The 16,035-nt window shown below is 42.4% G+C and overlaps 1 protein-coding gene across 1 annotated transcript in view; it reads right to left on the bottom strand.

Annotated features, from left to right (window-relative positions):
• ZNF804A (zinc finger protein 804A) overlaps positions 1 to 16,035 on the bottom strand; it is a 334,205-nt gene that overhangs the window by 56,578 nt on the left and 261,592 nt on the right. The window contains exon 2 of the mRNA XM_038751407.1: positions 12,951 to 13,094. Within this exon, the coding sequence (XP_038607335.1) occupies positions 12,951 to 13,094 (144 nt within the window). The remainder of the gene's footprint in view (positions 1 to 12,950; positions 13,095 to 16,035) is intronic.

A 16,035-nucleotide genomic window follows, 5' to 3' on the forward strand; every position in this document is an offset into this window, starting at 1 on the left:
TCTGATTAGAAATCAAATGGTCATCTCTGGAGAGTCATTTCAGGCTGTGTGGAAGGAAGCCCATTTTTCTTTTTAAAAAAGTACTTTAAAAACCTTAAAAATAACAACAATAATTTTCCCATTTGTTTCTTCCTGCACAATTTTGAAGTAATTGTGGTCTGGAAGAATTTCTGGGTGAATTTCTATCACACTGTCCCATGAGCTTCCTTCCACACTAAGAGTCATTAACAAGCAACTTTTCTCCTCATGATTATTAGATGAACAGGCCAAATTGCAAAACATCCATTTACACCCCTCCCAGATAATCAGGTGACAGCTCAATGCCACTCTTTGTGGAAATGGAGAAGAGGTTAAATTCAGTAGGGAGAAAAAACAATCAAAACAATTGCCTAGTACAGTGATTGGTACTAAGTGCTCAATAAATACTATTGTTTGAACACAATAATTGTCCATCCTCTTTTACCATCTTTAAGGCACTTAACCAACTCTCCCCTACCTATTAACCTCACTTATCTCCAACTATAACCTAGACCACACTCTTCACTCCTTAGAGAAGCAGCGTGGCTCAGTGGAAAGAGCCCGGGCTTTGGAGTCAGAGGTCAAGGGTTCAAATCCCGGCTCTGCCAATTGTCAGCTGTGTGACTTTGGGCAAGTCACTTAACTTCTCTGGGCCTCAGTTACCTCATCTGTAAAATGGGGATTAAGACTGTGAGCCCCCCGTGGGACAACCTGATCACCTTGTAACCTCCCCAGCGCTTTGAACAGTGCTTTGCACATAGTAAGAGCTTAATATATGCTATCATTATTATTATCATTATTAACCTATTCACTGTACCTCGATCTCATCTCTTACCCATGTCCTCCCTCTGGACAGGAACTCCCTCCCCCTTTACATCTAGCAGACCACCATTTTCCTCACCCTCGAAGTCCTCCTAAAATCAAATTTCCTCCCGCCTGCTTTCCCTAAGTCCTCATTTCCCCCATCTGTTTATTTAGCATCTTCTCTGTGCAGAGCACTGTATTAAATGCTGGGTAGAGTACAACAAAGTTGGCAGAAACCAAACCTCTCTCTCCCAACCACAGGGCTGTGCCACAACAGGCACTCAATAAGTACAATTTATGGATTGATTGAAGGGATTTACATGGCACGTCCTCTGCACAGCACCTCTATATATGTTTGTAAAGATTTATTACTCTATTTATTTTACTTGTACATATTTACTATTCTATTGATTTTATTTTGTTAATATGTTTTGTTTTGTTGTCTGTCTCCCCCTCCTAGACTGCGAGCCCGTTGTTGGGTAGGGACCGTCTCTATATGTTGCCAACTTGTACTTCCCAAGTGCTTAGTACAGTGCTCTGCACACAGTAAGCGCTCAATAAATACGATTGAATGAATGAATAGGTTGGCATATCGTCTTCACAAATATAATGCAACTCTCCTTTAAAAACCCAAACTAATGATAGAGAGCTTGTTATCCTCACAGTGTCGCAAAGGGGTAAAGTACAAATGGCATTAGAACAGTGAAATTTACAGAGAAATACTGTATAATTCAAAGTACCGGCCAAAATGTTAGTAAAAGCTTCTGAAAAAAAGGATCATAACATAATTGAAATTGGATTACAAAAGTAACAAAGCCTCACAGTATTTGAACTTTTTGCGAACAGCATCTCATTTCCAGTAGCTGTTGCTGAGCTGGGAGAAGGGAGTTTCCTGAGGAGCCAAGGCAGGAATGGGGTATCCTGGGAATTCATGTTGCCATGGAACTCTATATCCAACCACAGGGATCACCAAGGGGCTTCATCCTCTGTCCTAAACTTTCTGTCAAGATCCAGTTTTCAAGGTAGGGGCCCTGAACCTCTGATGGACACCCCCACAGGAAGAATCAATCTGGCTCAGCGTGGATGGCCACAGCGATGCTCTTGGGATTCAGGGCCTTGTGGTTCTGTGTTTAAGTATGTGTCCTAGAAAGGCAATAAATCAATCAATCAAGCGCTTACTGTGTGCAGAGCACTGCACTAAGCGCTTGGGAAGTACAAGTTGGCAACATATAGAGACAGTCCCTACCCAACAGTGGGCTCACAGTCTAAAAGAGTCTAAAAGGCAACAAGGAGGAGACCCATGTTTTAGAGTGCTAAGGGGTTAGATGCTGTTACTCTCCCTTCAACTCACACAATGAGCTCCATGCATCTGACCAGGTCATACTGTCTCTACCCCAGCACTTAGAACAGTGCTTGGCACATAGTAAGAGCTTAACAAATATTATTGTTATTACTATTAGTAGACACAAGAAAACGCATAAAGCAGAAGGATGTTGTTTGAGCCCATACGATGACCCAGGACGCAGGCTGACTCTCCCAGGAAGCGGTTCCTGATGGAGGGAAGAAAAAATTGAGTTTCTGAGACTCTGGTGGGGGAGAGCCCAAAGCACTTTGTAAGACAATGAAGGGAAATATAATATTGCATTTTAATTACTCCGCTTCCCCTTAGTTTCCCAAGCTAAACTACTTATCTGACCACTAACCCTCTACTTCTTTATGTGCACAGCTTCATTCTATAGTTTCAGAAAAGATTCTAATAATAATAATTAATAATTAGGGTATTTGCTAAGCACTTACTATGTGTCAAATCCTGGGGTAAAAATAATAATAATGATAGCATTTATTAAGCACTTACTATGTGCAAAGCACTGTTCAAAGTGCTGGGGAGGTTACAAAGTGATCAGGTTGTCCCACGGGGGGCTCACAGTCTTAAACCCCATTTTACAGATGAGGTAACTGTGGCCCAGAGAAGTTAAGTGACTTCCCAAAGTTACACATCTGACAATTGGCAGAGCCGGGATTTGAACCCATGACCTCTGACTCCAAAGCCCGTGCTCTTTTCCACTGAGCCATGCTGCTTCATAGACACAAGTTAATCAGGTTGGGCACAGTCACTGTCCTATATGGGGCTGTCAGTCTGTGAGAACGAGAGAACATGCATTGAATCACCTGTTTATAAATGAGGAAACTGAGGTACAGAGAAGTTAAATAATTTGCCCCAGGTCACAAAACAAGTAATTCGTGGATCTTGGAGTAGAACCTTGGACCTATGACTCTTTCCACCAGGCTATGCTTCTTCCTCAATTTGATGCCTAAAGCATCCTGAACAGTTGATTAGGGAACTCAATGCTTACTGGTAGATACTGATTTTGAACTAGATTTTTCCATCCCTCTCCTTTAAAACTTTGGGCATCTAACCTAAATGTGTCAGCACTCGTATGTAAATGATCTAAAGTTAATTATGAAAATCTTGGTAATCAGATCTCTGGTGACATTAACTAAAACTAAGTTGGATAATCAGTGGAAGAAAAGAAAGCTAAAATCTACATCTCCTCCCCTGTTCTCTCTCCTTCTATCTAGGCTCACATCTCCTCCTGCCTTCAGTACATCTCCACCCCGATGTCCTCCCGCCACCTAAAACTCAACATGTCCAAGACTGAGCTCCTTATCGTCCCTCCCAAACGCTGTCCTGTCCCTGACTTTCCCACCACTATGGATGACATTACCATCCTTCCCGTCTCACAAGCCTGCAACCTTGGTGTCATCCTTCTAGACTCTGGGCCCGCTTCTAGACTGTGAGCCTGCAGTTGGGTAGGGACTGTCTCCATATGGTGCCAACTTGTACTTCCCAAGTGCTTAGTACAGTGCTCTGCACACAGTAAGCGCTCAATAAATACGATTGAATGAATGAATGAATCCTTGACTCTGCTCTCTCATTCAACCCACACATCCAATCCATCACCAAAACCTGCCGGTCTCATCTTCACAACATCTCCAAGATCTGCACTTTCCTCTCCATCCAAATCGCTGCCTTGTTAGTATAATCACTCATCCTATCCCGACTGGATTACTGCATCAACATCCTTTCTGATCTCCCAACCTCCTATCTCTCCCCACTTCAGTTGATAGTTCACTCTGCTGCCCGGATTATCTTTCTACAAAAACGCTCTGGGCATGTCACCCGCCTCCTCAAAAATCTCCAGTGGTGGCCTATCGTCCTCTGTTTTAAGCGAAAACTCCTGAATATTGGCTTCAAAGCTCTCCATCACATTGCCCCCTCCTACCTCTCCTGCCCAGCCTGCATACTCCACTCCTCTGCTGCTAACCTCCTCACTGTTCCTCATTCTCGCCTGCCCCGCCATCGACCACTGGCCCACATCTTACCTCTGGCCTGGAATGCCCTCCCTCCTCACTGCTGCCAAATTATCACACTTCTCCCCTTCAAAGCCCTACTGAAAACTCACCTCCTCCAGGAGGCCTTTCCAGACTGAGCCCCCATTTTCCTCTGCTCCTCCTCCCCTCCACATCGCCCTGACTCCCTCCCTCTGCTCTAAAGCACTTGTGTACACATGGACATATTTATCATTCTATTTATTTTATTAATGATGTGTATACATCTATAATTCCATTTATTTATATTGATGCTATTGATGCCTGTCTACTTGCTTTGTTTTGTTGTCTGTCTCCCTCCTTGTAGACTGTGAGCCTGTTGGTGGGTAGGGATTGTCTCTATTTGTTGCCAAATTGCACTTTCCAAGCTCTTAGTACAGTGCCCTGCTCACAGAAGGTGCTCAATAAATACGACTGAATGAATGAACGAAGAAAGTGAGTCCATCAAACACAAATGAGCATATCTCTGTTTTATATGGCTACTTTCCATTATTTTCATTATTATATTTTATTTATTTTATTATCTATTTAATGGTATTTAAATACCATTTTGTTGCCAACTTGTACTTCCCAAGTGCTTAGTACAGTGCTCTCCACACAGTAGGAACTCAATTAATACGATTGAATTAATTGAATGAATGAATGAATATTTTTTAAGCCTTTACTTTGTGTCAAACGCTGTCCTAAGCACTGGGGTAAATACAAATTAATTGGGTTGGACACATTCCCTGTCCCACACGGGGCTCACTGTCTAAGTAGGAGAGAGAACAGCGAGCTCCATTTTACAGTTGAGGAAACTAAGGCACAGAGAAGTTGAGTGACTTGCCCAAACTCACACAGTAAGCAATTGGCAGTGGCAGGTTTAGAACCCAGGTCTTTTTGACTTCCAAGTCCATGCTCTGCTAGGCCTCACTGCTTCTCCAAATATTTGCAGTCCCAATCAATTCAGATCATCAGTTCTCTCGTTATTGAGTTCACCAGTCAATGGACTTCACTGAGCACCTACTGTGTGCAGAACATTGTACGAAGTGCTTAGTCCTTACCAACAGCAACAAACAGTTCTCCTCGCTTTGGCCATAACCCATAATCATTCTTTGGCTTTAAAACAGAGCTTTATTTACACACGTGTACACATTACCTAGAGAAGGAAAGCTCTGGAGCTTGACGTTTACGATGGCAGATGGCCTTTTCTGTATCTGTGCACTCTATTGTGCTTTGAATTATAACACTTTCAACAAAGCAGCACTGTGACATCTTCGATTCTGACCTGTTTCTTGAGTAGATTTCACATCAGAAACAATATTTAATATTACTTGCTAAGTAATTTTAGTTCAACCATCACATTCCTTTAGAGAGACCAAATTCTCATTACTTCTTATGAAAGTCTGCATCTGTAGAAACTAACAGGCAATGGAGTTTAATAACTCAATTATTAGAATGTGCTGAAATACAATTTGTGGTTTTCTTTCTTGTGCTATTTGATCTGGCCAAGACACAATCATTTCCTTTCTCCTTTCTTAGCCTAGCTCCTAAGCCAGGGTGAATGGAAATTCCTCCTTCTAGAGAACACCACTCTCCTCCCTGTCTCACAAGCTCATCACTTTGGCATTATCTTCGACTCACCTCTCTCATTCAACCCTCTTATTCAAACCGGCCCCATATCTTGTCAGTTCTATCTCACATCACTAAAATCCACCCGTTCCTCTCCGTCCAAATGGCTACTAGGCTGATCCAAGCATCTATCATGTCCTACCTTGAATATTGCATCAGCCTCCTCGATGACCTCCCCGCCTCCTGTCTCTCCTCTCTCCAGTCCTTACTTCACTCTGCTGTCCAAATCAGTTTTCTAAAAATGCAGTGAGTTTACAACTCACTACTTCTCAAAAACCTCTGAAAGTTGCCCATCCACCTCCACAACAGACAAAATCTCCTTACTGTCAGCTTTGAAACACTCAATCAGCTCACCCACATCTATTTTACCTTGCTGATTCTTTACTACAATCCAGTGCATTCACTTCTCTCTCTCTGGCCTGGAATTCCCTCTCCCAGTATACAGACCACCACTCTTCCCATTCCCCCACCAAAAAACTTTATTAAAAGCACATTTCCAATAACCTTTCCCCTACTAAGCCCATATTCTCCTTACTCCCTTCTCCTTTCTGTGTCCTTATGTTCTTGGATCTCTATATTTTAAGCACAGGGTACCCTCAGCTCCACACCACTTGTGTGCATATCTCTAATTTATTTTTAAATCACATCTTCCCTTTCGATTGAAAGCTTCTGTTGGGCAGGGAATGTACCTATCAACTCTGTGGTATTGTACTGTCCTGTACTCTGCGCATGGTGAGAACTTAATAAATATTGATTCCCCAACAGCCAAAGGCAGGGTCAGCGGGTAACTTTTCTCATATTTCCAGAGTTCCAAAAGACAAATAAATTGACCCTGTGATGAAGACATCAAAGTCTCAAGGAATGTTGGGGCCAATTCCAAGTTGAGTCATTTTGCTATGGGCCATTTGGTGGGTTGTCAAGCAATTAGATGAACCACACTTGCCCTCAAGGAACTTGCAAACTGATTATCTAGCATCCCTCTGAAATTGTTCTGGGATGCATTGTAACACCATAGGTTAGCCGAGGGCTGTTAAAAGCCACTGCAACTGAATTCATAATATAATAATGTTATTATTATTATCATTATTGTGATATTTGTTAAGTGCTTAGCATATGCCAAACAGAGCCCATTGTTGGGTAGGAACTGTCTCTATATGTTGCCAACTTGTACTTCCCAAGCCCTTAGTACAGTGCTCTGCACACAATAAGCGCTCAATAAATACGATTGAATGAATGAATGAATACAAGATAAATAGCTTTGACATGGTTTCTGTCCTACATGGGGCTCATAGTCAAAGTAGGAAGGAGGTTTTAATACCCTTTTCATAGATGAAGAAATTGAGGCACAGAGAAGTGACTTGCCCAAGATCATACAGCAGACAAGTGGCAGAACTGGGATTAGAACCCAATGAACATCACTGACTGATTGAATGATTGAATGACCTACCATCCAGGGACAATAAAAGCATTTCTCACAGCAAAGACTTCTTGGATGAAGAGACCCCACACTTCTCTGTCTTTTCATTGAATTCCAGCAGGGGAAATTCTTCCCTTAAGGAAGTTTTTGTTTTCAATTTTCAATACGATTGATTGGTTCTTGTAATAATACTATTTACTGAGCACTTACTGTGTGCAGAACACTATAATCTGGGAGAGAATATAATTTGGAATAGAACACCTGAGGTAGAGGCACCTAAAAATCAATCAATTGTTGATATTTTTTAAGCAATTACTGAGTGCTGAGCACTGTATTATCCACTTGGGAGATAACAGGAAGGTAGTGTAAATAAACAAGTTACCTGTCCACAAGGAGCTCACGGTCTAGAATAGGAAACCTGAGAAACTCTGTCCTACTGCAAAACAATAATAATAATGGTATTTTTTAGAAATAATGTGTCAAGCACTGTTCTAAGCACTGGGGTAGATACAAACTAAAGTTGGACACAGTCCCTGTCCCCCATTGGGCTCATAGTCTTAATCCCCATTTTACAGATGAGATAACTGAATCACAGAGAAGTGAAGTGACTTGCTCAAGGTCAAATAGCAGACAAGTGGCTGAGCAGAATTAAAACCCAGATCCTTAGGACTCCAAGGCCCATGCTCTATCCATTAGGCCATGCTGCTTCTCAATCAAACCGGTCTACAAGTTTTCGACAATGATCATTCCTATGAGCGCTGGAGTTTTGAGCTCTCCCCAGTGTTTGGTACGGTGATCTGCTCAGACTAAGTGCTTTATAAATACTCTTGATTGATGGATTGATTGTTCAAAAGGGCATTTCTAAAGCAATTGGAGGCCATCGTTTCCGAGAGACTTCTAGGGAAGTCAACAAACTTTTTCTTTTCATTTAATACGCCTCTTGCACGACCTTAAATTATAAATCATTTTCTGAAGCTGTTTGTTGTGTTCTTTTTTATTTGAAAATGAATGCAAAATTGAAATTAAAAATAGTTTGCAGTGAAAGTGTCAATTACCTGCCTTTTATTGGCTATTTTTGTGTCTAAGGTGCCAAATCTCTCAGGGTTTTAAATAACCTCTAATTACATTCTATGGAAAGGTTGAGAGACTAATTTGTGCACTTCAACAGTTTTAATAAACAGTTTGCATTAGGATGAGAGGAAGTGAGGGTGGCAAAAATCAGGAAACGTTTTTTTTTTTTAAGAGAGAATATAGCCTGGGGATAATGATTTTGAGAGTCTGAAAGAAGAACTCAGAGATTGAGGTTTGAAATATCGGGAGGACAATGAGATTGTCCTTTCCATGGTTTCCATGGAAAGAAGCTTATTGAAAGTCAGAACTTTTGGGAATATCAAGAAAAAGTAATTCAATCAGTCAATCGATTGGTATCTGCTGTGCACAGAGCACTGTATTTAATGCTAGGGGAAGCATAACACCAGAGGCAAAGGTGATCTATGATCTCATGATCTTTAGAGGTTCCTTAATTTGTCTGTGCCACCTCCAAAATGAGAATACCCTTTATCAGATCCCACGGTGGTGATGAGAAATGCCAATGTTTTGAGGGACGAAGCTATATAAATACAATAGTACAATATAACTTAGGCTACGATTATCCTGTTATTGCAGGGGGAAGGCAAAAGGAAACTCATTGATTTGGGAAGAAACCAGCTATTTGGAACTACCACTGGTTAAAACTAGCAAACCAAAACCAGGATGTTATGAAAATCATTGAGTTAATGGAAATTTGTCATCTTCATGTCCTAAAGCGAATGGATTTTCTTAGTGAGCTGCCATTGACAACCTACTGGAATATTACCAATTTCCTGTCTGCTACTCTAGTGACTATCATTTTCCTGTGCTCAGAAGGTTTTTCTTTCATTATAACCTAGGTGGATATTTATTGATAAAAATCTATCAAAATATCACTCTGCTTGCCGTTTGCATCATTGAAGCATCTCTGAAAATTTATGTATAATGATAATAATAATCAATTAACTAACCAATAAATCATATGTATTGAGGCCTTACAGTGTGCAGAGCACTGCACTAAGAACATGGAAGAGCACAATGCAACAGACACATTCCCCGCCGACAGTGAGCTCACAGTCTGGAGAGGTGAAGACATTCAAATAAATAAATAAACTATGGATATGTACAAAAGTGCTGTGGGGCTGAGGGAGGGGTGAATAAAAGGAGCGAATCAGGGTGAGGCAGAAGGGAGTGGGAGAAGAGAAGATGAGGGCTTAGTCAGGGAAAGCAGAATGGCTTAGTGGAAAGAGCACAGGCCTGAAAGTTAAAAGGACCTGGGTTCTAATCCCTGCTCGGACACTTATCTGCTGTGTGACCTTGGGCAAGTCACTTAATTTACCTGTGCCTCAGTTACTTCATCTGTAAAATGGGCTTAGGACCATAAGCCACATGTGGGACAAGTACTGTCTTGACCCTGATGGCCTTGAATCTATCCCAGAGCTTAGTACAGTGTCTGGCACATAGTAAACACTCAAAAGATGCCATAAAAGAAGGTCTTTTGGAAAAGTTGTGTCTTCACTGAGCTTTTGAAGGTGGAAAGAGTAATTGTCAGATACGAAGAGGGAGGGTATTCCAGGCCAGAGACAGGACATGGGTGAGAGGCTGGCAGTGAGATAGATGAGATAGAGGGACAGTGACTAGGTAGGAGTTAGATGAGCTAAGTATGTAAACTGGGTTGCCATAGGAAGTGAGGTAGGAGAGGGTAAGGTGACTCAGAGCTTTTAAAGCCATTGGTAAGGAGTTTCTGTTTGACATGGAGGTGGATGGGCAGCCACTGGAGGTTCTTGAGGAGTGGGGAAACATGGATTGAATGTTTTTGTAGAAAAATGATCCGGGCAGCAGAAGGAAGTATGGACTGGAGTGGGGAGAGACAGGAAAGCAGGGAGTTCAGTAAGCAGGCTGACACAATTATCAAGGCAATATGGGATAAGTGCTTCGATTAATGTGGTAGCAGTTGGATTGGGGAGGAAAGGATAGATTTTAGCCATGTTATGAAGGTTGAATAATAATAATAATAATAATCATAATAATGGCATTTATTAAGCACTTACTATGTGCAAAGCACTATTCAAAGCACTGGGGATGTTACAAGGTGATCAGGTTGTCCACGGGGAGCTCACAGTCTTAATCCCCATTTTACAGATGAGGTAACTGAGGCACAGAGAAGTTAAGTGACTTGCCCAAAGTCACGCAGCTAATTGGCAGAGCCGGGATTTGAACCCATGACCTCTGACTCCAAAGCCCAGGCTCCTTCCACTGAGCCACGCTGCTTCTCCTGTTGAACCGACAGGATTTAGTGATAGATTGAATACCTGGATTGAATGAGATTGATGAGTCAAGGGTAATACCAAGGTTACAGGTTAGCGAGACAGGTAGGATGATAGTGCTGTCTATAGTGACGGGAAAATCATGAGGGATCAGGCTTAAGGTGGGAAGATAAGGAATTTGTTTCAGACATGTACATTTGGGGTGTCCTTATATTTGAGATATTCAAAGGCAGGAGGAAATGCAAGGGCTGGAGATGTATGGCAATCATTCACACAGGTGAGGTAGTTGAAACTACGGGGGTGAATGAGTTCTCCAAAGGAGTGGGTGTAGATGGAGAATAGAAGGGGACCCAGAACTGAACCTTGAATGACACCCCCAGTTAAAGGATGGGAGACAGAGGAGAATCCCACAAAGAGACTGACAATAAGCAGCCAGAGAGATAGGAGGAGAATCAGGAGAGGACAGTGGAAGTGAAGTCGAGGTTGGATAATGTTTCCAGGAGAAGGGGGTAGTCAACAGTATCAACAGCAGCTGAGAGGTCGAGGGGGATAGGATGGAGGAGAAGTCATTGGATTTATCTAGAAGGAGATTACTGGTGACCATTGGCAATGATAAAAGTAAGCTAGACTGTAAGGTCCTTATGGGCAGGGGATATGTCTACCAACTCTGTTGCACGGTACTCTCCCAAGAACTAAGTATAGTGCTCTGCACAAAGTAAGTGCTCAATAAATACAAGTAATTGACTCGTCAAGCACTTATTGTGGAACTTATCTGTGGAAACCAGATAATCAGAGCAGGTCCAACAGTTTCCTCACATGGGGCTCATAATCATTCATTCATTCATTCATTCATTCAATTGTATTTATTGAGCGCTTACTATGTGCAGAGCACTGTATTAAGCGCTTGGGAAGTACAAGCTGGCAACATATAGAGACGGTCCCTACCCAACAGCGGGCTCACAGTCTAGAAGGGGGAGACAGAGAACAAAACAAAACATATTAACAAAATAAAATGAATAGAATAAATATGTACAAATATAATAGAGTAATAAATATGTACAAACATATATATGTTTGGGGAAAACATTTTTCACCTGTGCTCTGAGTTATGAAAAAAGATGCTAATTTATTGTTTCTTCTAAACATACCCCTCAAGTACATTTTTCTTATCTTCATCCCTGTTATTAGAACAGTAGAAAGAATAATAATAATAATGATAGCATTTATTAAGCGCTTACTATGTGCAAAGCACTGTTCTAAGCACTGGGGAGGTTACAATGTGATCAGGTTGTCCCATGGGGGGCTCACGGTCTTCATCCCCATTTTACAGATGAGGGAATTGAGGCACAGAGAAGTTAAGTAAGTTGACCAAAGTCACACAGCAGACAACTGGCGGAGCTGGGATTTGAACCCATGACCTTTGACTCCGAAGCCCGTGCTCTTTTCCACTGAGCCACGCTGCTTCTCATAGTATGTGCTCAACATGAGCACATACTATGTGCAGAGCACTTTATTAAGTGCTTGGGAGAGAACAATACAACAATAACAGACACGTTCCCTGCCCACAACAGTATTTGGGAGAGTACAAGACAATAATAATAATAATAATAATAATAATAATAATAATAATGGCATTTATTAAGCACTTACTAGGTTTAAAGCACTGTTCTAAGTGTTGGGGAGGTTACAATCTGACTAAACATCAGGGTACTTGAATTCTAGTCCTGGCATTATTGAGAAGTAGCATGGCTCAGTGGAAAGAGCCTGGGCTTTGGAGTCAGAGGTCACGGGTTCAAATCCCGGCTCTGCCACTTGTCAGCTGTGTGACTTTGGGCAAGTCACTTAACTTCTCCGGGCCCCAATTTCCTCATCTGTAAAATGGGGATGAAGACTGTGAGCCCCCCGTGGGACAGCCTTATCACCTTGTACCCTCCCCAGCACTTAGAACAGTGCTTTGCACATAGTAAGTGCTTAATAAATGCCATTATTATTATTATTATAAGGGAAATGCCAGCTGTTTTACACCACTAGTGATGGTAAAGGTTGCCGATCAAAGAATCAACCAAGGTCTTCTAGGTATCAGGATTCCTGATAAATCCTAGAGGCAGAGAGCTGGAATTCTTATTCCCATTTTACAGATAAGGAAACTAAAGTACAGAGAGGTTAGGTGATTTTTTTGTCCCAGGTCACACAGGAGGCCACTGGGTTAGCTGAGGTTAGAACCCAGGTCTTCTGACTCTGAGATCTGTGATCTTTCCACTAAGTCTACACACAAAGAAATGCACCCTTGCCCCCGCAATGCAAAATTTTCAAGAATCGTAGAAGGTGAGTAATGCCAAATACTTTTAATAAAATGTAGAACTTCTCCGCCTTACCTGCTTGTGAGCATGGTCATAGGAATTAATGTGATTGTCAAACTCCTGATGTTTATAGTACTGTTTGTCACATAGTTCACAGTAGAAATTGGCCTTGAGGTCTTCCAGAGCTTTGGTTATTGTGTTCTCTTTCTCAGCATAGTCCTGAAAAAATCACAAGTAAACATAATTTAATTTCTCTATCGAATTTTACTTTGTCAACTGATTGAGACTCGAGAATCTGAATCAAGTTGGACACACTCTATGTCCCACATAATGATAATTATGGTATTTGTTAAGCACTTACTATGTGCCAGGCAATGTACTAAGCGCTGGGGTGGATACAAGCCAATCCAGTTGGACACAGTCCCTGTACCACGTGGGCTCATAGTGTTAGTTCTCATTTTACAGATGAGGTAAGTGAAGCACAGAGAAGTGAAGTAACTTGCTCAAGGTCACACAGCAGCCGAGTGGCAGAGCTGAGATTACAGCCCATGATCTTCTGATTCCCAGGCCCATTGTTCTATACACTGGGAAATGCTGCTTCCACGCAACGATATGCTGAACACATTATAGCCTCCCTTCTTTAGGGAATTACTACTGATACTTGCCATTAATAATAATAATGGCATTTGTTAAGTGCTTACTATGTGCAAAGCACTGTTCTAAGCGCTGGGGAGGATACAAAGTGATCAGATTGTCCCATGTGGGGCTCACCATCTTCATCCCTATTTTACAGATGAGGTAACTGAGGCACAGAGAAGTTAAGTGACTTGCCCAGAGTCACACAGCTGACAATTGGTGGAGCCGGGATTTGAACCCATGACCTCTGACTCCCAAGCCCGTGCTCTTTCTATTGAGCCACGCTGCTTCTCTAACACTGTACATTAACATTGCAACTTCATCGTCTTGATTTCTAGAGACTGTAAACTCCTCGTGGGCAGGGAACATATCTACCAACTTTGATATATTGGACTCACCCAAGTGCTTAGTACAGTACTCTGCGCTCAGTAAGTGCTCAGTAAACGTGATTGATGATTGATAATTACAGGAACCTTCTTTCCATCCTCCGAGACAATCGGAGAGGCGTCTCTAGGGTGACACCAGGCTACCTCTACTAGACTAGAATGGAAATAAATTCACAGAGCCACATTCAGGATCTGGTGACTTCCCCCAGCTCCACCCAAACACTCTCACAGGAGCCCTTTCATCTCGTCCCATTCCAGTAATGTCTCTGGGGTACCATTCCAATCCCGTGGATTCCAGGTCTTTCAGAGTACTGCCTCACAACTCATCCACACAGAAGGGGCAAGCTGATAAGGAAAATCAAGTGGGAAAGGGAACGTGAGTCCTGGGGACACGATTAAGGAACAAACAGGAAGGGGCCATCATTTGCCTTCTCTGTTCTTGTCTTACTGTAGGTAAAATAATAAAACACTTGTGGCATTTGTTAAATATACAAAATAATCAGGTCGAATACTGTTACTGCCCCAGAAGGGGGTCACAGTTGAAATCTGGGGGGATGTCTATCGTGCCTTTCTCCTGCTTGGCTCCCTTGTATCTGTTTCCTCTCTTGTGCGTTTCTTTCCAGGATCGGTGTCGGACTCTCCCTTTCCTGCCATCCCCTGCCCCCAGAATGCCTACAACCACAGAGACTGTTTGATTGGGAATTCCCAGCCCAGAAATTCCCATCCAGATGACCCTAAGGAAAAATTGCTCCACCTGTTCCACAGAAGCAATCTAACCCTGTGGGAATAATGGAGGGCAGGGGAATTCCTTCAAACACACCTAATGTTTGGAATTCACAGGTTTCTCCAGCCTGAGATGCACAAAAATGGAATCAAAGAACAATACGCAGAGAGTCTTTTTTTCCAGTGGTAGTTAAGCACTTACTATGTGCTAGAAACTGTACTAAGTGCTGAGGCAAATACAAGCTAACCAGGCTGAACCCAGTCCATGTCCCACATGGGGCTCACCGTATTAATCCCTATTTTACAGATGAGGTAACTGAGGCATAGAGAAGCTGACTCGCCCAAGGTCACACAGCAGACAAAGGGCAGAGCCAGGATTAGAACCCAGGTCCTTCCGACGCATGCTCTGTCCACTAGGCCATGCTACTTCTCTGCAAAAAGAAGAAGGTGAACATTTGTATCAATGGGTCCCCCGCTATGGTGAATTTGCACAGTTATTTTCTGGCATTTGCAGCCCCTCCATTAGCTCAGGCAAGACTAACCCTCTTTCTTGGCCCAAGTCTTCCCACAGACTACTTATGGTTTTGGATGTCATTGGGATACATATAATAATAATAATGATAATAATAATAATAATGGTATTTGTTAGGTGCTTACTATGTGCCAAGCACTGTTCTAAGCACTGGGGGAGAAACAAGGTAATCTGGTTGTCTCAGGTGGGGCTCACAATCTTAATCCCCATTTTACAGATGAGGTAACTGAGGCACAGAGATGTGAAGCGACTTACCCAAAGTCACACAGCTGATAAGTGGCAGGGACAGGATTAGAACCCATGACCTCTGTCTCCCAAGCCCATGCTCTTTCCACTAGGCCACGTTGATAATCTTTTTCTTGTCCTGGGTCCAGTTCCTAAAACCACCAGATCTACCAGTAATTCCCACTCCTTGGGAGCTCGCATGTCAGGGAATGGTTTTCATTCCAGACTCTGATTAATTAATTTTGATATTTGTTAAGTAGAAGAAACAACGTGGCTCAGTGGAAAGAGGGCTTTGGAGTCAGAGACCGCAGGTTCAAATGCCGACCCCACCACTTGTCAGCTGTGTGACTTCGGGCAAGTCACTTCACTTCCCCGGGCCTCAGTTCCCTCATCCATAAAATGGGGAGAAGACTGTGAGCCCCTTGTGGGACAACCTGATTACCTTGTATCTACCCCAGCGCTTAGAACAGTGCTTTGCACACAGTAAGCGCTTAACAAATACCAACATTATTATTATTATTATTACTAAGCACTTCTTATGCATCCATCACTGTTCTAAGGGCTGGGGTAGATACAAATTAATCAGGTTGGACAAAGTCCCTGGCCCATATGGGGCTCACAGTCAAAGTGAGAAGGTGAACAAGAATTTGATGCTCAT

Source organism: Tachyglossus aculeatus, chromosome 9 (assembly GCF_015852505.1).
Source record: "Tachyglossus aculeatus isolate mTacAcu1 chromosome 9, mTacAcu1.pri, whole genome shotgun sequence".
Taxonomy (NCBI): domain Eukaryota; kingdom Metazoa; phylum Chordata; class Mammalia; order Monotremata; family Tachyglossidae; genus Tachyglossus; species Tachyglossus aculeatus.